The 24,084-nt window shown below is 34.6% G+C and overlaps 1 protein-coding gene across 1 annotated transcript; it reads left to right on the top strand.

Moving 5' to 3' along the window:
• Positions 1-9,016: 9,016 nt before the first annotated feature.
• lmbrd2a (LMBR1 domain containing 2a) lies at positions 9,017-23,193 on the top strand. The gene is made up of 18 exons (XM_051894785.1): positions 9,017-9,183; positions 10,474-10,719; positions 11,261-11,364; positions 11,536-11,634; positions 13,059-13,226; positions 13,344-13,554; positions 13,640-13,714; positions 13,793-13,906; positions 13,986-14,169; positions 16,377-16,558; positions 17,902-18,035; positions 18,132-18,237; positions 19,133-19,230; positions 19,332-19,435; positions 19,544-19,590; positions 19,717-19,825; positions 19,924-20,023; positions 20,818-23,193. Exons 2-18 carry the CDS (start codon positions 10,546-10,548, stop codon positions 20,879-20,881), a joined length of 2,073 nt encoding a protein of 690 aa, XP_051750745.1. The 5' UTR covers positions 9,017-9,183; positions 10,474-10,545; the 3' UTR covers positions 20,882-23,193.
• Positions 23,194-24,084: the final 891 nt, after the last annotated feature.

Below are 24,084 nucleotides of genomic sequence, written 5' to 3'. Positions count from 1 at the left end.
CTTCTGATATTCAGTTCTAGGGTGAAATGTCATTAAAAAAAAAAAAAAAAAGCTAATTTCTGACCCTGAAGTAAAGGATGGAGGGGTGAACGAGGGGTTAGGAAGTCATTTTGATAGAGTGTGCCATTGTAAAGTGTTTGAGGGACTCATACAAGCACACAGCAGGTCAGGGCATTTTGGGAAATGACAAAAGACGGATGTCTGAATTAGGAGCTGAGATTTGGAGTTTCCATGGAAACACTGGTTGGGAACGACAGGGAAACTGCTTGTGTCTGCTCAGAATTTCCGTATTCATTGTAACAGCAAGTGTCAGCAAAATATATATTTGTTTTTTTATAGATTTTTCCCTGCAGGTGAATCAATAAAGTGAGTTTAAACTAAGGTAAGAGTCAGTCTTTGACTGTTTTAGGGCAGGGGATGTATGGGAAGTATGTATATATATATATATATATATATATATATATATATATATAAATATAAAATGTTGCCACTTATAAAAAATATATATATTTTAATAAAGTATTTTTAAAAAATTTGATTTTAATTTATATTTTAAAAAATCTTTAATTTCTTATATATTTTTTAAAAATTTTAAACATTATATTAAATTATTATCATATTAAAATATGATATCAGAATATATCATATAAAAATATGAAGAAGTTATATAAAAATTATATAATATAATATTTTAATATTATAAATCATTTTCATTATATTTTTAAGAATTCTATATAATAAATAAAGTTTTACATTTTTGTATCGTTCACCAGGTGAAAATCATAAATCTAGCATCTTATCAATAAGGTCTGTAGCACAAACAGTGTTGGACGAAGTACATACTTAGAGGATTGTTTGAAATCCCAGGCAACATTACATCACTTTCGTTCACCGTCCATCCCTTCCAAGAAGACTTTTATAACCCGTCTAACTCTCTGCTGCATTATGGGCATCTATCTCAGACTGGTGAGACAGGGTGGGGATTTCCCAGGGGAGAGGGCTGTATTTGGGGCAGGTGATGCGATCTGTTCTCTTCTCTACCCTCCAGAGAACAGAGACAGTGGGAACGCAGGGAGTTGTGGGCCGGCTTTGTGCAGCTATGGCATTGTGCAAAGGGGTTCCCAGGATCAAACTTCAATCGTAACCTCCCCATGCTGCTGCACTGTTGTTATGCTGCACTCGCAGGACAAGGAGGCCTAAGTACATTCGCTCTGAATAGAAGGAGGGAGATCAAGGGCCGTACTCACTGAAACACTGCTTCTGGACCGGTGGTCACACTAATGCATGAACTGAATTAAATAAACACAGCTGATCCCAAGTCAGAAGACTGTGGTATGCTGTCGATATGATCTCTTTATGAGCCTGTCAGATATCTGGTGCTTATGCATTCACATGTGTTTGTGCTTAAACAAGATTTGGACACACCTACTCATTATGACCGTTATCAATGTTTTAGAATACAAGTCATCAAAATAATGAAAAACACAAATCATTTTTATGATGAACAGATTTAATTTAGGCTTTTACTCACATAAGTAGAACATCAGCAGAAGCTCAACCAAACCTGAATGACACACAAGAACAAATCTCTTGTGGAAGCTCAGACGTGACGTGTAACACACGAGAATGAACCTCATTGGTTCTCTCATGTCAAGCAAACATGCTTGAGCTTCTGTTTACCATAACTGATGTGTGAGTTGATGAATATTTACATGTGAATAAAAGCCTAAATTCAATCTGTTCATCATATAAAGCGATCGAGTGTCTTCATAAAATTTGGACTAAACTGCTCAATTCATATGGATTAGTTTTATGATCTATTTATGAACTTTTCTGAAGCGCCAAAGTTTCAGTTGCGTAGGCTGTCTATGGAGGAACAGAAATCTCTCAGATTTCATTAAAAATACCTTCATTTGCTTTACCAAGATGAAAGAAAGTCTTACGGGTTTGGAATGACATGAGAGTGAGTAATTAAAGGGTTAGTTCACCCAAAAATGAAAATAATGTCATTAATGACTCACCCTCGTGTTGTTCTACACCCGTAAGACCTTCTTTCAACTTTGGAACACAAATTAAGATATTTTTGATGAAATCTGATGGCTCAGTGAGGCCTCTATTGAGAGCAAAGCCACTGAACCTCTCAAGATCCATAAAGGTACTAAAAACATATTTAAATCAGTTCATGTGAGTTCAGTGGTTCAACCTTAATATTATAAAGCGACAAGAATACTTTTTGTGCGCCAAAAAAACAAAATAATGACTTTTCAACAATATTTAGTGATGGCCGATTTCAAAACACTGCTTCAGAGCTTTATGAATCGAATCAGTGGTTCAGAGCCCCAAAGTCACATGATTTCAGCAGTTTAGCCATTTGATAGGAGAGCCGAATCACTAATTCGAAACAAAAGATTCGTTAAGCTCAGAAGCAGTGGCCATCAAGAGACATTGTTGAAAAGTCATTATTTTGTTTTTTTGCCTGACAGAAAGTATTCTCGTCGCTTTATAATATTAAGGTTGAACCACTGAACTCACATGAACTGTTTTAAATATGTTTTTAGTACCTTTATGGATCTTGAGAGGTTCAGTGGCTTTGCTCTCAATAGAGGCCTCACTGAGCCATCGGATTTCATCAAAAATATCTTAATTTGTGTTCCGAAGATGAACGAAGGTCTTACAGGTGTAGAACGACATGAGGGTGAGTAATAAATGACACTGTTTTCATTTTTGGGTGAACTATCCCTTTAAATAAACGTGATGATGTGCATCCTGGGATGCTTTTTAAACTCTACTCAAGGAGCAACATGTATGATTCACACTTGTTGGCTGCTTTCTGGAACAAATCATCAATTTCTAATATTGTTATTTAAAGTCTTAGTTTTCTAACGAAATTTATATAAGCACGGTTTATGTTTATCTATAAAGCTAATTTCAAACATTTTGGCATTGACTGTAAATCAGATGTTCGAAGATGATGAGAAACATGAAACTTTGGCCAACCAAACTGACTAGCTGAAGACGTTACTGTAGTTTTACCCATTAATAGACACTGTACTACCATGAAAATATATTCCAGCACAGTGCTACAACAACCATAATGAAATGAGCCTTCACAATAGAGAATGCTTTACAATAAACTCTGTTAGAGAGCTACATATGACAATTTAGCTGTTCAATAAAATACCTTACTCACCTGTTGAGTAATAATAACGCCATCTCCACGTCGCGTTTACAACATCAAATCCCTCAATTTTAGCCATTTGATGTTGATCCAATGTTGATTCTTGTTTTATTACGAGCTCTGTCGTGTTCTCCTTTTGCCAGCAGATTCTCTATTCAGCGTTTTTTTATAAAATTTATTTCCCCGGAGGTTCTAGATTTAGCTGCTCCATTTCAACCTTTCTCGCTTGTTTTGACAGCTAACCTAGGCCACTCCCACACCATGATACAAGCATCAATGTAGGAGCAACTTTTCTCCATTTATGGATATGATTACACAAAACACACGGCGAGTGGTGTATGTAAGCAATTTCCCGCGAAAACCGTCCCGACAGGTCTAAAATATGAAAGGCTTGTTCGAGATGCATCGGCGCTGCGCCGACTGATCGGCGTATTACATCAAAGTACCGCGAGAGCGATTCAAAAGCATAAGGAGTCGTTTGCTCTCCAATCGGTCTCGCGGTACTTTGATGTCACACGCCGATTGGTCTGCGCAGCGCCGATGCATCTCGAACAAGCCTAAACATTCACAACAGGCTTCAGAATCTTTAAAATGAAATGTTGCTTGGCAACTAACTAAGCTGAAGTACGAAAAGTATTAAGTAATGAATAAAAACTAAAACTGAATTAAAAATAAATTACACCTCAATAGTAATATTTAATAAAATAACAAAAACTAATAAAAATGACAAGCTAAATTAAAGTAAATTTGAAATTGTAATTAAAAATTAAAATCTAATTCAAAATATTAATAAAAATGAAAATGAGGAATGTTGCCTTGTCAACTATTTAAGTTGAAGCACTAACTGGAAATAAATAAAAACTAAAAACGGACTAAAACTGAAATAAAGCTAAAATATTTAATATATAACTATATATATTTAATACATAATATAAACTAATAAAAAATGACAAAAAGCACAAAACAAAATAAAAATAAAAAATAAAATAAAACTGAAAATGTATAAATAAAAACTAATTCAAAGTATTATTAAAAGCTATAATAATATAAATAAAACTAAAATAATACTGAACTGAACAATTTGCATGCAAATTCATTTAGAACAGCTGGAGATGTTTATAAGTTAAACTTAATAAGGTCTAAAATAGTTAAAAATAACTTGAGTAAAGCAGTGATCCGGCTGGGTTTGGGTGGTTATTGTGTGGTTTGCTCTACAGCGGTTTATAAGGAACTGCTCAGACTTTGTGATCAGCCTGGCTGGAGCCAAGGGAAGAATAAGGATCGGTTTGCCACAGCTTTTGTGCGCCGCATGTTTTAGGTTTCTCTCTATAACAAGAGTGCAATAGCGGCTTCCTTCATTCTTAAATTATGTGGTTTGACGTATTTAATAAGCCAAGATTAACAATAGCAGTTCATAATGGAGAGAATATAAAAGGCTGCTAGTGTAACAATAGCACTTTATGGATCTTCTCAGGCATCTGATTTCTTTGTCATTCATCAGAGTACAGCATGAGACGGCCTGAAATCCAGCCGTGGGAAGGACAAAACCAACTACATGGGTGATTTGTTTACAAAGTCACTGTTGAGTTTTAACATGAAACAAATTACTTTTTAAAATAAAAACAAACATGCAACTTAATTGAATTGTGCACGTTCAATTGGGACGAGAGCAAAATGCTAAAAGGCGCCACCTGGTGGACAAAGCAGACATTCGCGTCCAAACTTTATCGATGAAATGCAATATTATATTTAGTCCAAATATCGCCGCCTAGTGGATAAAGAACACTGTACCAGCAGAAAAAGTATTTATTATTTGGAATGGTCAAGGAAAATCAGCCAATAAATGTTAATTTCATCCTTCAGTAGTGATTAAAAAGCATTCCAGAATGGACCTCATGAAATGGTTTAAAGAATATTATATATAATGTATAATATATATTATATTATATATAATTAAATAGAATTTATTTAATTTTGTATATATTAAAATATTTAATAAATAAAATGACTATATATAAATAAATTATATATATATTATATATACAAATACATACATACATACATACATACATATATATATATATATATATATATATATATATATATATATATATACAGTTGTGGTCAGAATTATTGGCACCCTTTGTAAATATGATCAAAGATGATTGTAAAAATAAATGGGTGGGGGGAAAATCACATCATGAAATAAATGTTTTTCTCCAAAACACGTTACAATTATTGGCACCCCTAGAATTTTTTATGAGTAAAATATATATATTCCCATTCATATTTACATTTTTTGTTTTTTTTAGCACACCAGGGTGATTATGAACATGAAATTGTCCAGCCATGACTTTCTGTTCCACAGAAGTATAAACATGAGGAAACACAAAGGCCAAATTCCCTTAATCATTCATCACAATGAGTAAAACCAAAAAATATAGTTCTGATGTGCAGCAAAAGATTGTTGAGCTTCACAAAATAGAAAGTGGCTGTAAGAAAATAGCTAAAGCATTTAAATAATAATTAAGAAGTTCCAATCAACTAAAGATGTTACAAAATCATCCTAATGCGCGTTGAGGAGGAAAGTTTGAGTGACCAAAGACTCTCCAAGAATCACAGCTGGAGAACTGCAGAGATTAGCTACTTGAGTCTCAGAAAGCCTAAAAAAAAAGCATATTCAGTTGTCAGACACAACTGGAACTTCAAACGGGACCGGCTTCTATGTTCAAAGAGCTTTTTGGCAGCAAACCCACCAGATGGGTTTGGTGCACACATGGATAAAAAGTACCCCATGCCCACGGTTAAATATACTGCTGGATCTTTAATGTTGTGGGCCTGTTTTTCTGCTGGAGGCCCTGGACATCTTGTTCAGATACATGGCATCATGGATTCTATCAAATACCAACAGATAAAAAATCAAAACCTGACCGTTTCTGCTAGAAATCCAATAATGGGCCGTGGTTGGATCTTCCATCAGAACAATGATCCAAAACAAACATCAAAACCAACACAAAAATGTGTCACTGAGCACAAAATAAAGCTTCTGCCATGGCCGTCCCAGTCCCCTGACCTGAACCCTAAAGAAAATGAGTGGAGTGAACTGAAGAGAAGAAGCACCAACATGGAGCTGGGAATCAGAAGGATCTGGAGAGATTCTGCATGAAGGAATGGTCTCTGATCTCTTGTCAGTGTTCTCCAAACTCATCAGGCATTATAGGTGAAGACTCAGAGCTGTTATCTTGGCAAAAGGAGGTTGCAAAATGTATTGGATAAAAGGGTGCCAATAATTGTGGCCAACGTGTTTTGGAGAAAAACATTTATTTCATGATGTGATTTCTCCCCACTTTCAATTCTTTTCCTTCAGTGAAGGGTTAGATTTTTGCTAATTTTATTAATTAAAGATCAAAAGGATAAACAATGCAGATTTATTTTTACAATCATTTTTGATCATATTTACCAAGGGTGCCAATAATTCTGACCACAACTGTATATATATATATATATATATATATATATATCTGATTACTTTTGGATTACTTCAAGGTCATATATATACATTTTTAAATTTAATTGTAATTATTTCTTCAATTTCTGCAAGTTTTTAAATGTCACACGTTCCATACTTTTGAATGGGTCTCAACAATAAAAATATTTTACAAATCTGATAAATTATCTATTGCAATATTATCATCGTTGTTGTTGTTTAGAGCTTAAAAATATAAAAGTGACATCAGATCATAAACAAACTGAACAAGCTCGGATCAAACATTTCTGTTTATGTTTGTTCTGCTTTACTTTTAATGTTTAGCATTTTGGTTACTTTTAAAACCTATTAAAACTAATCATGTCTCATTTCCACAATTTGGGAATACACAGCCCTGAATATATATATATATGTAAAGGGCTATTCAGACATCTAGTGGCTACAGCATGGTATTGCAGATTATTTTTTAGTCCTTTGAAAAAGAAAGTGTTTTCGTAGCTGGAAGGCAGAGTTTGCACTGTACGACAATGTTGTTTGCATTTTCTTCTTGAAAACAAAATAGCAGCGAAATTTCCGTGAATTAAAAGCGTTTTTCCCCGCGGGCAGCATCGTTTCAACTAGCAGCCGTGATTCAATCTGCGTCTGAGGAGATTGTAGACGGATGTTATTTGCGCGTGCACCAGCGGGTGGCTCACGTGAGTCATCACTGGCAACAGAACCAGGAAATACTGTATAATCAAGCAGCGCTTAATATGTGTTATTATGGCAAAATAATGATTTATTTATTTTTAAATGAAACGATTGTAATCCTGATAGTATCCCTCCTTTTTTCAAAATGTACCTGTAATCTGATTACTACGTTTTTTGACGTAACTGTAACGAATTACAGTTACTGGACTTTTGTATCCTGATTACGTAACGCCGTTACATGTATTCCGTTACTCCCCAACCCTGTATATATATATATATATATATATATATATATATATATAAATTTAAAAAATATATATAAATGTTTTTTATTAAAACATTGTGGTTGTTCATGAGTGGCAACATTTAATATTTTATGTAGGGTGAATTGAGGTTGATTGGGACACTTTTTGCCATTGAGATGACTGGAAAACTGTGTCCCCCTATATATATTATCAATGTTTATTACATAATTTGTGAATTTACTATAATTCTAAATATTAATGCAGGGAAAACAAACTGCAAAATAGATAAAAATGGAAAACAATAAAATGCTGATAATATGCCTTTGCCATATTATATACATCATAATCCAGTAAGCGTTTCCGTGTTAAGGGGTTTAAGTTCAGAGGAGCAGATGGCTTTAGCATCCACACACCTGTTAACTGCGGCCACTGCAAATGCTGATCTGACTCTTTCCTTCCCGCTTGACAGTGCATGGACGTACTGAACATACATTATGAACATGAACGTTCAGGACTGGCTCCGGTCTGCTGACGTGATGGTCTCTCTGCTGCTGGACTCTCTGGGGAATACAGACTATATGGAGGACTGGGATCTGTGTCTGAGATTACTGGAGAACCTGAGTTTGGATCTGATCGGTCAAGTGCAGTGTTTGTTGGAAGATCGAGCAGTGTGTGCTCATTTTCTGGGCTCGCTGTGGGCAGATGATCTCTCGGCCTGGGCTTTTCTCTACATATAGACCTTCAAGTAACTTCTACAAAGCAACGGAGAACAATGTTCTAGAGGATTTCAATGCAGCAAAGCGTTCTGACTGACTCTTCTCTGATATTATCATATTCTGATTAACATCATTCACAAATATGGCCTAAAAGTCTCAAGAAAATTAACTTGTTTGCACTTGGACCATGTAGGCTATTTATTGGCATCTGATCTGATCAACTCTATATATACCATTTTTTTGATTAATGGTGACATTTAAATTTTTCTAACACTGTAATGGTTGTATATTCAATATAAACGCAGTAATATGAAATATAAATGAACTGAGGGACCTTTAATCTTCTCGTGTTTAGGCCTGTTGTTACTAAAACTAAAATACACTTCACAAAAATTGTAAACAAAAAATGTAATTCAGTATAACCGTAATATGAAATACAAATAAACTGAAGAACCTTTAATCGCCATGTTACTAAAACTAAATCTACTTAAAATTATATATAAAAAAGGAGCATATAAATAAACGGGATATTACATTTTCATGTTTCCATGTTATTAAAACAAAAATTTACATCACAAATTTATTTAAAAAAATGTAATTTAATGTAAACACGGTGATATTAAATACAAATAGACGGCGGGATCTAAAATTTACTTCACAAAATTATGTATAAACTTGTGAAAAACTACATTTCCCATGATGCATCACGCGAACAGGAAGCGCATCACTGCTCAGTTACGTGTCACGTCAAGAGGTTCTGTACACAAATATCACGGACAGCTTAATTTCTATCACGAGATGTGATCATTCACTCACAACGGACCTAAGCTCTTTCTTCAGATATCGTCCTGACAGTCTGTTAAACTCGTAAGTTATTGTCCAGGTATTTCTACAATGTTTTATTGACGGTCAGAGAATGAGTTGTGTCGGAAAAGTCCTCCGATAGATGTGACAGAACAGAAGCTCTTTGACTCTGTACTATTAATTGCGCAATGATTACGTGTCATGAAATAAATTTAGGGACCGGTATTTTTCGGTATTCAACCTTAACGAAATAATTTCAAACAAACGATATTACAGCGATAGTAATTTCAATAGTTTGACTCCGTTTTAACTTGTGTTTCTGGATACTTTCTTTTTCTTTGTATTAGCGTTTAGTTATTAATTTAGTGTAAACATTGATTATTATTTATTCATTAAAAGGACTTTTTTTGAATTATTATTCTTATTGTTTATATTATTTTAATAATCCATGTTTAATCATTAAGTTGATTTAACAGCAATAATTTTTATTCCAATACTTAAGTGTGTGTATATATATATATATATATATATATATAATACTTAAATTTTATATATATATATATATATATATATACACAGTCAAACCAAAAATTATTCAGACATTTTTGATATTTTTGATATATTTTTACTGGTGGGACACTATAGTTCATTTATGTAAGTGAGGATAGCAAAATAAAGTAAACTGTGACATATTATTCCCAAAAATTCTTCATACAGTGGACTACCAGTAAAACTGATAAAACTTTGGAACCAAAAATTATTTAGACACTTTGACCTGATCATGTTGTCTGACATAATTAAGATTATTTTTTTCTGACACAGTTTAACTCTGAGATCTTGTCATATTTTATTACCATTTTTTTAAACTATAGTGAATAAACTGAATGAATGAAGTTATGTATTGAAATAACTGATTTTTATTTTATAATTTTAATTTATTTCATATTTTATTTTAGAATATTTCAGTCATATTTCATTTGCTAAAAAGAACATTAATTTATATTCGTAACAATAAAGCATCCTAACTTCCTAATTCTCATTACTGAAATATAGGGTGAATTCAGGTTGATTGGGACACTTTTCCCAAGTCATCTCAATGGCAAAAAGTGTCCCAATCACCCTGAATTCACCCTATAAAAAAGTATGTATTACTATACATTTTAAAATGTAATATTTTATTTTCTTTTTTCTTTTGCTTTGGGGGTAAAATTTATCCTTGGAATTCCTTTGTGAGATTCACCCTGTTTGATTCATTGACAGACACATTCCAGCCATTATGGCTTAGATTAACTTGTTATTAATGTCAATATTAATAGATGTACGAATCTTGATGAAGTTGCTCTATCCAAACAGTGCTTGTGTCAATGGCCTGTCTTGTGCCAGTTTGACGGGTTACATGTGAGAGAGAGAGAGAGAGCAGTCAGGATGAGTGGCGTGGCGCTCGCGCTGGAGGTGGTGGTGGTGTTCTTCCTCGCACTCTTCCTGTTGCACCGCTATGGAGACTTTCGCAAGCAGCATCGGATGGTCCTGTTCGCCACCCTCCTTGCCTGGTTCCTGTGCTTCCTCATCGTCTTCATCCTCCCGCTGGACGTCAGCACGGTGAGAACTCCTGGATGCGTTCCTAAAAAGCAGTTACAGACCGTAGTTAGAGGTGTTGTGGATTAGTAGTTGGCAACTGAAAGGTTGCAGGTCCGTAAACAAAAGAAGTGTTCTCAGTATGTGTGAGCTAAATGCAGTCATGGGAAATCATTTAATTATTTTATTTTATTTATTTATTTTTTTGTGCAATCTTTATAAAATTGTATTAAAAATTATTATGCAGTATAACTGGGAATTTAATGGGAAAGTTATAGTAAATTCTCTTTACAACTCTGTAAATTACACATTTATATTGAGTACAGTTAAAATGGGCAATGATGTTTACATTTATAATTAAGACATTTAACATATGCTCTTATCTAGAGCCATTTACAAAGCATGCTTTAGTGTATGCATGACTGTCATGATCAACAGATGGCAAGCATGCAATTCAGAACATTTCCTGCGGGTAAAAGAAACACTTACTAAACACAATGAACACCTAAATCTGTTGTCTTATTCTCAACCATTGTGATGTTTTGTTTCCCTTGCGCATCTGCAGACCATATATAACCAGTGTGAGATTGATAATCGGGTCCACCTTGTGGCGAGCAACACTTTTATCCGTGATAATTCCTCCAACACTTCGGTATTTCCAACACAAAGGTAAAGAGGTTTGCTTTGGTCTAATGAATAGCTCTAGGAAGAAATAAAGCCTTGAAATTTGTTTAAACACTGTTGTACAAATAGTGCTAAGACTTTTTATGTTTAGTTAACACACTGAATATGGTTATACATTAACTTTATCAACATCACCCCACCTTCTCCTGATTATAGGGTCTCAAAGTCTTGCCATAAGCCTTGGAGTTACATCCCAGATGGAATTCTTCCCGTGTTTTGGAGGGTGGTGTACTGGACGTCACAGTTCCTGACATGGTGAGAGAGAAATTATGTCATTCCTGTGTTTCTTCACAATAAAGTGCAACAGTAGGGTTCTGGAAATAAACATCTTTTTGAGACAGATCTACTATGAGCTCTGATATTGTTAAATGTTTTAAGCTATAATGCAGTATTTTCACTCAAATAATAATAATAAAAAAGCTTAACCCTCTGGTGCTGTTCAGTCATTTTTGACTGAATTTTTGTTTTACGTTTTATTTTTCGTACCATTCCGCTGAATTTTTTTTACTTCAGTGGAATGGTACGAAACTTGGTAAAGGCTTTGGCACTTGCTATGTGAACACATAAAAAAAAAAATCATGGACATTATTCGAAAAGGTTAAATGGTCCTGAAAAAAAATAGTCACACGCATTGTTCATGGTCCAAAACGACTGCATTGGAAATGAATAGGAGGCGAATTTCATCTAGTGGAAGTGTTTGGTTCTGCGCCCAAACAAAATCTTACTGAAAGCTCATTTTTTGAGATATCAACCTCAAATTTGGAACACAGCTTGTTAAGTTTTATTGATGGAAAATATATATTGGAAAAAAAATGGAAAATATATATTTAATATAAAAATTGAAAATGGTATTTTTGTGCATTTTCTTAAAACTTTTTCTCACTTCAGCAGCTTCTGCAAAGTGTCATCTTTAAAAACAGACCAAACTGAAGTCTATACCCAAAGCATTAAAGATTTATGATCATTTAAGTTTGAAATTTAATTTTACGCTCAAAAAGTGAATGAATGGATTATAACTACTACATAAATATAATCCCCCATAACATACAAAATATTAAATAAAAAACATTGAACTAAAATATAGTACAATTATTTAATTGAAATATGCAGTCGAGTATACAACTTAATATATTTAAATATTAAATATAATATTAATAATTAGAATTGTAAAATAATTAATTATAAAATTAATTAATTATTAAATATTTAAATCTGAATAATTGCAAATATTGCAAAAAAAAAAACTTTTTATTTTATTTAATGACTACAGTCATTAATTTGTTTTTTGCAATGCTTCATTGAGTACTTCATGCCCACAAAAAAAAAAAAATATATATATATATATATATATTATTGTTTATTTTCAAGTACTTTGAATTAAAATGATTAATCTATGATTGATCAGCTAGTTAGTTTGGTTTAGAGTTTAGAACTTTTTACAAAAAAATTCTATTAAGAACACAAATGGGGAAAATAGTTCTGGAACTAAGGCTGCTGGAAAAATTGGGTTGCGCTCCATATAACAACCCTACTGACAGACCAGTTACAGTAGCATTAGTGACAATAAATCATTTCTATTTTATGGCACTTGTTTAATCACAAATTCAATGGCAGATTTTGCTCTTACTGAAGTATAAATGATTTGAAAATGTTCTATCGTCTTGTTCCCCTGTGCGCAGGCTCTTGATTCCATTTATGCAGTCGTATGCACGCTCAGGAGGATTCTCCATCTCAGGGAAAATAAAAACAGCCCTGATAGAAAACGCCATTTACTATGGAACATACCTGCTTATCTTCTGCTCCCTGCTCATCTACGTTGCCGTCACACCGAAGTGGCACCTCTCCTGGTCAGTGTTCCACCCTCTTCTTTCACCTTCAACCAATCACAATACTCCTTTCATTTGTAGACCAATGCACATCTCACTTACCTAACTGACATATTTTAACTAAATGCATTTTTAAAGGTCTGACTTGCGAACAATTGGCATTACCGCCGCCAACACCTGGGGGCTGTTCCTGCTGGTGTTGTTGCTCGGATACGGCCTGGTAGAAATCCCACGCTCCTATTGGAGGGCATCGTGCCACGGGCAGCTGCTGGCAAAGACGTACTTTAAAGCAGCAAAACTGATGACGGAAAAAGCAGATGCCGAAGAAAACCTGGAAGATGTTATGGAGGTGAGAGATTGTCATTTCTGTGATCAAAGTTCATGCATTATCTTATAAAAAATAAATGCATACTTAAATGTCCGCTCTTTTACAGGATGTCAGAACAGTTAACGAAACAATCAAATACAATCATCCTCTACGCAAATGCATTGACACTATTCTGAGAAAGGTAAGTTTCATGTAATCTTCATCCTACTGACTGTGCGTATTTAAATATGGAGCCTTAACACCCTCATGTCTTTCCCAGTGTCCTGTAGAATACCAGGAAAAGATGGGCAGAAACATGGATGATTATGAGGACTTTGATGACAAAGGAAACCCTTATCCTAGTAAAAAGAGTTTAGTCAAACTACATAAACAGGTAATAAAAACACTGCAGCTAAATATATATATAAATCTCATGATTGAGACTTATGCACTGTATTAATATTTCCTGTCAGGTGATCTATGCTGTTCAGAGGCATAACCGCACACAAGTTCAGTGGCAGATTCTATTGGACGAGGCTTTTCACTTAGAGGATGTGGCCAAAAATGAGACAAGCTCCACCCACCAGTTCATTCACAGCTTCCCCTCTGCAGAACCGCCTGGATGGATCAGCAAGTACCTGTACACGCCCACTGTGGGTGAGGAAACCTGTGAATACATTCACTCTCTTTTGTAATCGAAAATACCTTTCTGCTCTTACTACAATAACACCTTTATGAGAGATACAGAGATCTGTAATCCTTCAACAGAGTAAAGGCCCTTTCACAATGAGCATGCCTACAAAAAGACTTTAAAACAATGCATTCCTATTGACCTTTTAGCAATTTAAAATGTTTTTCACACTGACAATATATTCAGAAACACATCTGTATTCCAGCAGTTATGCATCATTAGTCATATGCATCTGTGCAACAAAACTAGATCCTGCCTATACTACCCCAAAAACAAATTCTGTGCAAGCATGTGTGAATGCAAACACTTCTTCAATTTCATATGCTGTTCCAAAAAGTAATGCGAAATGCAATTCATGATGTAATGCAAATGCACATTCTCAGTGTTGCCATAAGGGGTGCTATTACAGACTATCTTCTTCTCTTATTATCATGATGTCATTTGCAACATTTGACTTTTCCAGGCCTGTAAATTACAGTTTAGTTTTTCTTAATTTTTCCAGATATTTCATGAACTTTTCCTGAACCAGAGTTCTCATAAACGCATGCACAAACTTACAAACGTTACTAGAGTGATTAAAAAACATGGTTTAGCATTTCCATGTGATAATACAATAAAAAGATGGGACAACGCTTCTCCGCTTCCTTCCACTGTAGAAAAATGAAGCCAAAATATCCCAGTAATGGTGGTTGCTGATTACATTTTTCGGAGCCCGAGTCTGCGGAGTAGTGGAGCCGTGGCATCAAGGTCCCGCCCACACTCCTGCTCCCGCAGACTCAAATACAAGCACAGCTGTCAATCATGATGTTACACCTCGTTTTTATAGCATCAAATAACTAACTAAAACCAAACTTACTGGAAAAATTAACACTTGAACATACGTCTGCGTGATAAGAACTACATAAAATGACAAACGATCTTTGGGGAAAAAAAGTATTTGAAGTGTAATTGGATTTTTTTTAGTTTGGCTTGCGTCCTATTCGATTACATGGAGAGGGTGGGGTTTATGACCAATACTGCCGCCAGCCACGAGGGGGCGATTGAAATGCTTTGGCTTCACCTCAGGAGGACTTCTAAGCTGTCCTAGGTTTAGGAGCTTTAGTCTCAGCCTCAGACGTCACACCCACGGACCGTTGGCTGAACGTCTGATGCATATGGCACACTTATCTGGAAACACTTCAGGAGTTTTGAAGTCGTCATCTGATTGGTTGAATTCTACAGTACGTCAGGGAGACGTGTGTGTCTCATTTTTTTAACGGTCTGCCCAGAAACAAATGCTGTGATGCCAGACCCCCTCATGGAAGAAGAAAGCTGTCATGTTTACAACTGTGACAATAAATGCTTACCAGAATCAACTAAATGCTGGATTTTCAAAAGTATTTGTAATCTGTGGTTCCATTGTTGTGGTTAAACCTGCACAACGTTCTTGAATGAATAATTTATAGATGCTCGCCGGTCTGTTATTGCAGAGACATCGACTTTACATTTTCACACCCCTAAACATGACGTGGAACAAAACAAACTGTGATTACATTGCATTACATGTCAGTCAAACATGCTCTTGGGCCTGCAACTGTGTTTGCTCATCTGTTTCTTCAACGCAAGCTTTACCTGGGTGGTTTCTGCAGCTCTATATTTTAGGATTTCTCATAAAACCAGACTGTTCCACAAAAACACACAAGTTTAGCGAGACTGCAATATTTGCGAAACAGTCTTTTGGCAAATGCTGACAGAAATATCAATAGTTTTCTTATCAAATGTCAAGCTTCTTTGAAAAGACTCTTTATAGTATTTATGTTTGGAATGGTTGGCTCATTTCAGCACAAATATGACTATTGTCATCTACCCGTGACCAGGACAAAGAGAATTTCTGGCTGTTGATATGCGGTTAAGTTGTTCTCAGTGGCTCAGACCCCTTTGTCAATCTCAGGATTTTCGCCTGTTTTGTAATCCAAGTCTGATTGCTTATAGTAACAGAACACCTCTCATCACCATCCGCACAATTTGAGGTCTCATTCATGTCCGAAGCGCAAACATTGCACAGTCAAGTTTTATATTTAGGGTTAAGAATTTGTTTAAATCACTAACCTTAAGTAATGAATGTTATAAGCTATTGATTCAGAGAAGCAGTTTGTATAGGTAATAACCTCATGCATCTCTCTCTGTCCTGTAGAGTGGTACTGGGAGTGTGTTTTCCGGCGCTGGTGTTATCGCGTGCTGGCTGTGCTTTTATGCATGTTCTCTGCGGCAGTGGTCTGGTCTGAATGCACCTTCTTCAGCACACAGCCCGTTCTGTCTCTCTTCGCTGTCTTCATCCAGCTCGCAGAGAGAGACTACAACTATGTTTACATAGAGGTGAGGAACACAAGCACAATTACACAAATAATGGAGAAGGCTGTATACGGCCAATCAGAAAACTGCATACAGGCTCCAGCATGGCTGAGAAAATGAACTTTTTGCCACATGCATCAAATGTTTTGGCTATAAAACCATATTTTGCATTATTTTTATTAAAACAATGTTTGAGCCTATGACAGTGTGATTATTTAGCTGTTTTCAATTTCAAACTGTAACAATATAGAACAAGGTTTACTAAATTTTAGGCATGTACTTTTGATGCTAAATTATCCACTGAGGTAAAAGTTGCAATTATCAATTAATCATCTGATCGTATTTATTTGATTTAGTCGCAATTATTTGAGATAAGCGCAATAAATGCGCAGTTTAATTTTCAATCTCATTTTGCCATCCAAATTTAAGTGCTTAAAGAAATCCTTTCAAATGCATGACATGGGGTCTCCTTTTCCAGTATAGTTGGTCATAATCTGGCAGGGAGTAAAGAATAATGTTTTAAAGTACACAGAGATAGTCAGATGTCTTCCTTACTACGAATTAAAGGCTTGTGGGTTTAATCAGATTGCATTATATTATATTAAATTAGATTATAAATTATTAAATATTAAATAAATTAAATAATATTCATTAATTATAGCATTAAAGTAAATCAAATGGGCCTATTTTATTATAAATTATAAAAAGGATAGTTCTGGTCCTTGATTCTGATTGGTTGAGCCGTGTTTGAAGCCGTTGTAAATTACTCTACAAACATACACCTGTGACCTCATTATATCAGCATTACTTTGCCACTGCGTCTGTTTGTTTGGCAATCATTCCATTTCTGAAGAAGTACATTGGCTGAAGAATAATAGTTTTTATCAATAGCATTACATTTTATGTTTATTTTATGAAACCTTGCCAGGTATGTGGAATAAACTTTCAGTGTCGTGCCTAACAACGCTGTTCTAAATACACTGTAAACCATGGCTTCTTGGGGCTTATTTCTTAATTTTATTATATGTACGATTCCATGAAAAAAGAAAAAAAAAACATTTGGTTTACACTGTAAGTGACATGAACAAAACAGAATTAAATCATTAATCACAATTATTTGAATGACAATTAATTATCAGCACAAAATTCATGATTGTGACAGACAGGTCTACTTGGTGCTTTGCGAATATAAATTTTTGCACTTAAAGTCAAAATAAAATGACATTTGCAAGCCATTTTACTTGCATAATGTGACATTTATAATATGAATTAGAAAAAGAATTAAACAATAAGAAGACTTATTATTGGTGAAAAGTAGTTGGTACAAACTACAACCTGTACATTGTTATTTTGTCTTTGTCCTCTAGATGGCGTGTTTTGTCACCATATTCTTCTTGTGTTACTGCGTGTACTCCACTGTGTTCCGGATCCGAGTCTTTAACTACTATTACCTGGCCCCTCACCACCAGACGGACGCCTACAGCCTGCAGTTCAGCGGCATGTACGAAACACCATGTGACTGTTACAAAAACCATCTTGGGTTGTTTTGATGTGTTGCTGTATCAGTATTCAGTATATAATTCTGATTGATGCACAGGTTGTTTTGTCGTTTGACGCCTCCGCTGTGTCTGAACTTTCTGGGTGTGATTCACATGGATTCCACCATCTCCCATCAGCAGAGAGAGCAGACAGCGTACAATTCAGTGAGTCACACACCACTCACGGGAAAATATGATAACATATCTATACAACTAGCGTGTAAGACTTGGCTGGATTATATTACTATAATAATTATAATATTCATATTTTCATCCTTTTATTTAAAGTATATCTTCATGATTTTGCTGAAATAGCTTAAAATGGTGTTTATAAATGAGAACATAAATTAATAATATTTTTTAGATTAATTTAAATGTATGCATGTACGATACTTGGTAATAAACAACAATATTTACTTTATTTTACTACATTTAAATTAAACTTTAATTTACTAAAAATGCAATATGGTGACTTTGAACTAGAATTCTCAAACCACTATTTTTACTACTGACCTTCAAGTCAGAGACACTATTAAAATATCTTTGTCTTGCAAGTCTAATGTCTATATGTAAATTAATTGGCATATATTATATAAAGCATATTAAAATAACAGCATTCATTTGTGATTAACTTGTGAAATCAATAATAACGAATATTGTTTTTCTCATGCATTTATATGCCGTCGCTGCAAACAATTTATTATACAATGGTGTATGACTTGGAATATGATTATTTGCTAAAAATGCAATATGCAACTTCGTTAGCACTTTTAATTGATGATGCAAACAAAACAGAAAATATTTTGAATTGGAATCAGTATTCCATTATTCATTATTAATGCTTAATTTTGTTACTGTGCTTTAAATCAGAGGCACCATTAAAATATCTTTGTCTATTATGTCTATAGGAAAACTAATTGCCTATATGAAAAGCATATTAAAAAAGCATTAATGATGTTGCTTATGTCATATTTTATATCATATATATTCTGTATATTACCCAGCTGTATTAATATTTATGGCCACATCACTCCAAATTCTTTCTCTCTCTCTGTGATAGATAATGGGATCCATGCAGGTCCTGTCTTTCATCGCTAATGGATTTTATATTTATTATCCTATGCTCATCGTTCTGCTCTGCATTGCAACTTACTTCAGGTGAGATGTAATTCCAACAAAATATTTAGCTTTGAAATATTATAGAGATTGTTGTTGTTGGAAGGCTGTTAGCTCTTTGTTTTTCCTCTTGTTCTTTCTAGTCTGGGCACACGCTGTCTGAATTTGCTGGGCTTCCAGCAGTTTATGGGTGAGAATGATCTGACCTCTGACCTGGTGGATGAGGGGAAAGAACTCATTCGGAGAGGTACTATAGGCCAAATTTGTAAATTATACCAAATAAAAAAATATATATATATGTCCTCTTATAATTTCATTGTCTTTAAAATGCTCTAAAAGTTGCTCTGGTTTTCAGAAAGAAGAAAACGGCAGAGAACAGAGGATGGAGAGAACAGACGGAGAGTAAGTTTATTTCTGCCTCAGCTGCCTCACAATTGATGATGAGGGTACATTCCCTGGTAATCACTGATACTGTACTTGTCTGATTTATCAAACAAGTTTATGCCCTGTTTATCAAATCTCTATCAGGATTGGAGGGAACGCTACAGTGAACAGAGGGAAAGATATGGCGGGAGGAACAGAAGTGTGTACTCAGAGCTGAAGGAGACGGACGGCTCCAGCACAGACTCTGGCAGAGGTGAGGAGGATTCACTCTGTTAGTCTTACTGAAAAATACTTCTGCTTGAGTTCTTGGTCAGATGTGATCAAGAGCATTGGGTTTGTGTGTGTGTGCAGCTCAGTCTCGTAGAGATCGAAACGACAAGGTCGAATTACTACAAGACGTTGAACCGTTGGACTTCACTGGAGAAGAACCGCTGGAAACAGATAACAGGAGGTCTGTGTTACTATCTCACAATATAAACGCATACTGTCAGTTATGGGAACTAATAGCTTGAGAATACTGTTTTTCTCATGCATTTTTATGCTGTCACTCAGAACTCTTTTTTTCAAAAGACAATGCACGGTATATGGCATTGAATATATTTAAATTTAAATGTTTTATATATTTAAGGATTCTTAAATTTTTATTTTTTATACAACACTTTTTACCCATGTAAACCCACCAGTAAATAACCTACAGGAAATGCTTCTTTCTTTTGTTTGACTATTTTTATTTAATAATTCATTGTTTAACAGATCAGACTTTAAAGTTAAAGGTGAGAATATTAAGATAAATATTAATTGTTTATTCAACCATTTTTTTCTATATTTATATGTATATTAAGAGTGTGTGTGTGTGTGTGTAAAAAAAAAATATATAACAAATTATGTACTCATACTTATGTACTATATACTCATGTTTAATATTTAATGCATATTAACTCAGCTAAATACATTTTGTGATTAATTAATTGTGTGATCACGGCATCGTGTAAACGCAGTAGACATCCAGGGATTTCTACAGACATTGCTGATTTACATTTACTCACTGATGCTTTTACAGAAAGTGACTTAAAAATGGTGAACATCTCAAGCTATTTATCATGAGATCAATGATATTTGCTGCACACAATGACAATTTCAAGTATAAGATACAAGAAGAAACTGTTAGGAAATTAAGCATTTAAGTATTTCATTGAAGAACATGGAGTTTTCTCATTGTTAATGAACGTCATTGTCTCTCTGTAGGTACGCTGGAGGACATTACCTCTCGACCTCTGCATCTCGTAGCCGCATCTTTGATGATGTATGAGAACAAGGAAAACAATAAAGGGAAACTGTTTGCACTTTTTAATCTACACACTCTTCCTGAAGTGTCCAGTGAGGGACTGCAGCTTTAACACTTCTGTGTGTCTCTTTGTATGCGTTTTCTGTGTGTGTGTGTGTGTGTGTGTGTGTGTGTGTTGCTGTTACATCCCATTGTCCCTTTACTTCCAGATGAAGCCAAAATAGCAACAAACTGTAATGCACTGAAGGTACAGCATCTTCACAGCAGTGACGGTTGCTTTTCATGCAGAGGAACATTTAATATGTGGCTGAAAAGGGAAGAAAAAGTCTCACGTTTGTTCTCTATAGAATCTTAGTTTGAAGTTTAAAGATTCAGTTTTGACCTCTGACCTTTCACCATCAGGATGAGAACTTGTTTGACCAGTAAATGACCTACAGGCAGAGATGGGCACAAATACATCAAAAAGTATTTAGTTACAAATTATAAATACTTATTCATCAAATGTATTTAAATAAAATACAAAATACTGCTGTGAAAAAATTTATTTAATTAAAGTAATTTGTAATTTGAAAATACAAAAATACAAACAAAATTTACATGCAATCATTTGAAGTGAGAGATTAACAGTTGAGTTAGATACACGTAAGAGAGAGTTGCTCTCAGTTGTTATGTATAGCCAAAGCATTCAAAAAGCACTAACAACTATTTAACAGTAGAATTAAAGTAAGAAATTCACCCGCGGATATAACTGCGATCCGCGCATCACTAGACAGCGCACGTTATGCTTTAGCTAGCAAGTCAATTCATAAGTTCTAGCCATTTGCGTTAATCTTCTGTCCTATAATGACATTTAGTGAATAATATCTGATAGTATATTTTACTAGATACTTTACCTTAAAGCAGTTTGACTGAGCACAAAAGCAGCTTCTTTACCTGCTTCTGACCTTGCTATGCAAAGTAAGACAGACGTCGGTCATGAGCTCCGTAACTGAAACAGCAGCCGCCTTTTACGTTGCATTCACGCAGGCCGTCGGCGCTAATGCTTTTCTTTTACTTTGAATAGGTGATGTCATGTGTTGCCGAACTGAATTGTGGGTCGCTTGACTCACGTTGCTCGCGGCTGAAGTTGAAAATTTCTTAACTTTTCAAGCGCCAACGCAGGCGTCAGCCAATCAGATTGCCTTATGCAAATACCCTAGCACAGACGCTTGCCAATTGCATTCATGCAACACCGGAAAGTAATGCGATTGGCTGTTGTCACAATGACGGTTGCGTCAGCACCAAGCTTCAGACACACCCTCCATCAAGCATTGACGCCAATGCCCGTGTGAATGCACTGTTATAGTTCCTCCTGAACCAAAACAATGAGCTTATGCAGCGTTCATGCCGTAACTACCCGTGACGTTGTACTTGGGGTGGTTCGTGACTGCGTTTCAATGGCAACACTATCAATGCCGAAATGAATCTGCAGCAGTCAGGTGGTACAGGTCAGAGCTCTTTAAGTTGTTTATGTTCATTATTATTGTAATGTTATGTGCTTTGAGACGTAAGGTAGTTTAACACAGTCTCTCGTAATGCTTTTTTCCCCTGTTGTAAGCATTCATGTGTTTTGGAGGAGGCGTGGCTTTGGAGACGCTCTGAAGGGAGGGTGGGATTCTTATGCTTTCAAAGCTAGCTCGCTATTGCTAGCTTCTCCGAAAATGACCTACCCTACCCTTAAACACGGTGATGAAAGTTATTGTATGCAAGAATAAAATAATATATTTGAATGTATTTTAAATACAAAATACTTTCTCTCAAAGTATTTAATTACAAATTAAATTAGATTTTTTTCTTTTTTAAGGAAAATACAAATTACAAAATACTCAAAAGTAATTAAATGCGCATTTTAAATACATTTAATTAAAATACTGCCCATCTCTGCCTGCAGGAAATGCTTCTGTCTTTTGTTTGAGTATTTTGTTTAATAGTTCATTATTTAACAGATCACACTTTAAAGTTACTGATAAAAAATATGAAGAAAATATCTCATTTTGGTTATTCAGCTCATGTTTTGTACTGTAAACTTCAAATCTGTTTCATCAAAGAGTGAATGCATATAACAAGAATGCTGTTTTACTTTTTCAATTATGTTCTATTTATTATAAATGTCTCTGAATTAATATTAAATAACTGCTCAGAGCTACTGACATTTTGAAGGACAATTTGTGCTTTTTCTTTTTTTGATGTCACAAATCTGTATAGCAGCTATGTTTTGATTATTTTCTTTCTTTTATTTGTGTTCTTGTTTGTTTGCATTTCATCAATACCTCAAATAAATATTCCAGAGATCTTAATTACCTTTCTGTACAATTGTGTATAACTGAATGAGGAAAAAATGTCTTGATATTTTAATGCTGCTCAATGGAAGGTTTGAGTGTTTTTAAAGAACACAATAAATCTATGGTATCATCAGTCAGCTTGCACACACCATAATTCAGAGTCTGAGCTAAAAAGCATAGTTTTTTTTTTTTTTTTGCCATTTCTGTTTTTGTACTGCCTCTGCCTATAAAGTAGGCCTACTTGATAATTTGAATGTCATTCACACAAGACTGTAGCAAAATCCCTTTACCACCACATAGATCTTGTGTAAAATATTCAGATATAAAGCAATATATGGGTATTTATCTCATGTGTTATTTAGTCAACTGAATATGTTTCTCTACATGATCTATTATGAGCTCAACAAAACCTGACTACAGAAACCATTTACTCTTTTTGTTTTTATGTTTTTCATAAAATCAAAGTGGACTGTATTTATATATTGCCAGTCATCAACAAAAAAATATATTTCTTTGTTAAACAAAACGCATGTGAAGCATCTAGCATCCATTTTAATTACTATATTTCTGCTATATTTTATTCTATAAGGCCTGTACAAAAACAGATCTTAGTATTTTCATTCAAAATCGTTTGCATGTGTCTCATTGTTTCTGAGTTGTGAACTGCAATAAATAAAAATTAGCTTAAATTCTGCTGGATACCAGCACATATAGAGATGCAAGGAAATGGAATAGACAAAATAATAAAATATAGCATTGAAATAGAATTAAAAAATAGAGATTCCTCTTGGGAAAATGAAGGTAAATCACTAATTAAAAGCAACTTAGACAAAGAGGCAAAATAATCGAGGATAAAGGTAGAGAATAATACAATATATTTAAAAATCTATTAAAATTAAAACCTTT

This window comes from Ctenopharyngodon idella, chromosome 5 (assembly GCF_019924925.1).
Source record: "Ctenopharyngodon idella isolate HZGC_01 chromosome 5, HZGC01, whole genome shotgun sequence".
In the NCBI taxonomy this organism is placed as follows: domain Eukaryota; kingdom Metazoa; phylum Chordata; class Actinopteri; order Cypriniformes; family Xenocyprididae; genus Ctenopharyngodon; species Ctenopharyngodon idella.
This window is presented reverse-complemented; position numbering and strand designations above follow the sequence as displayed.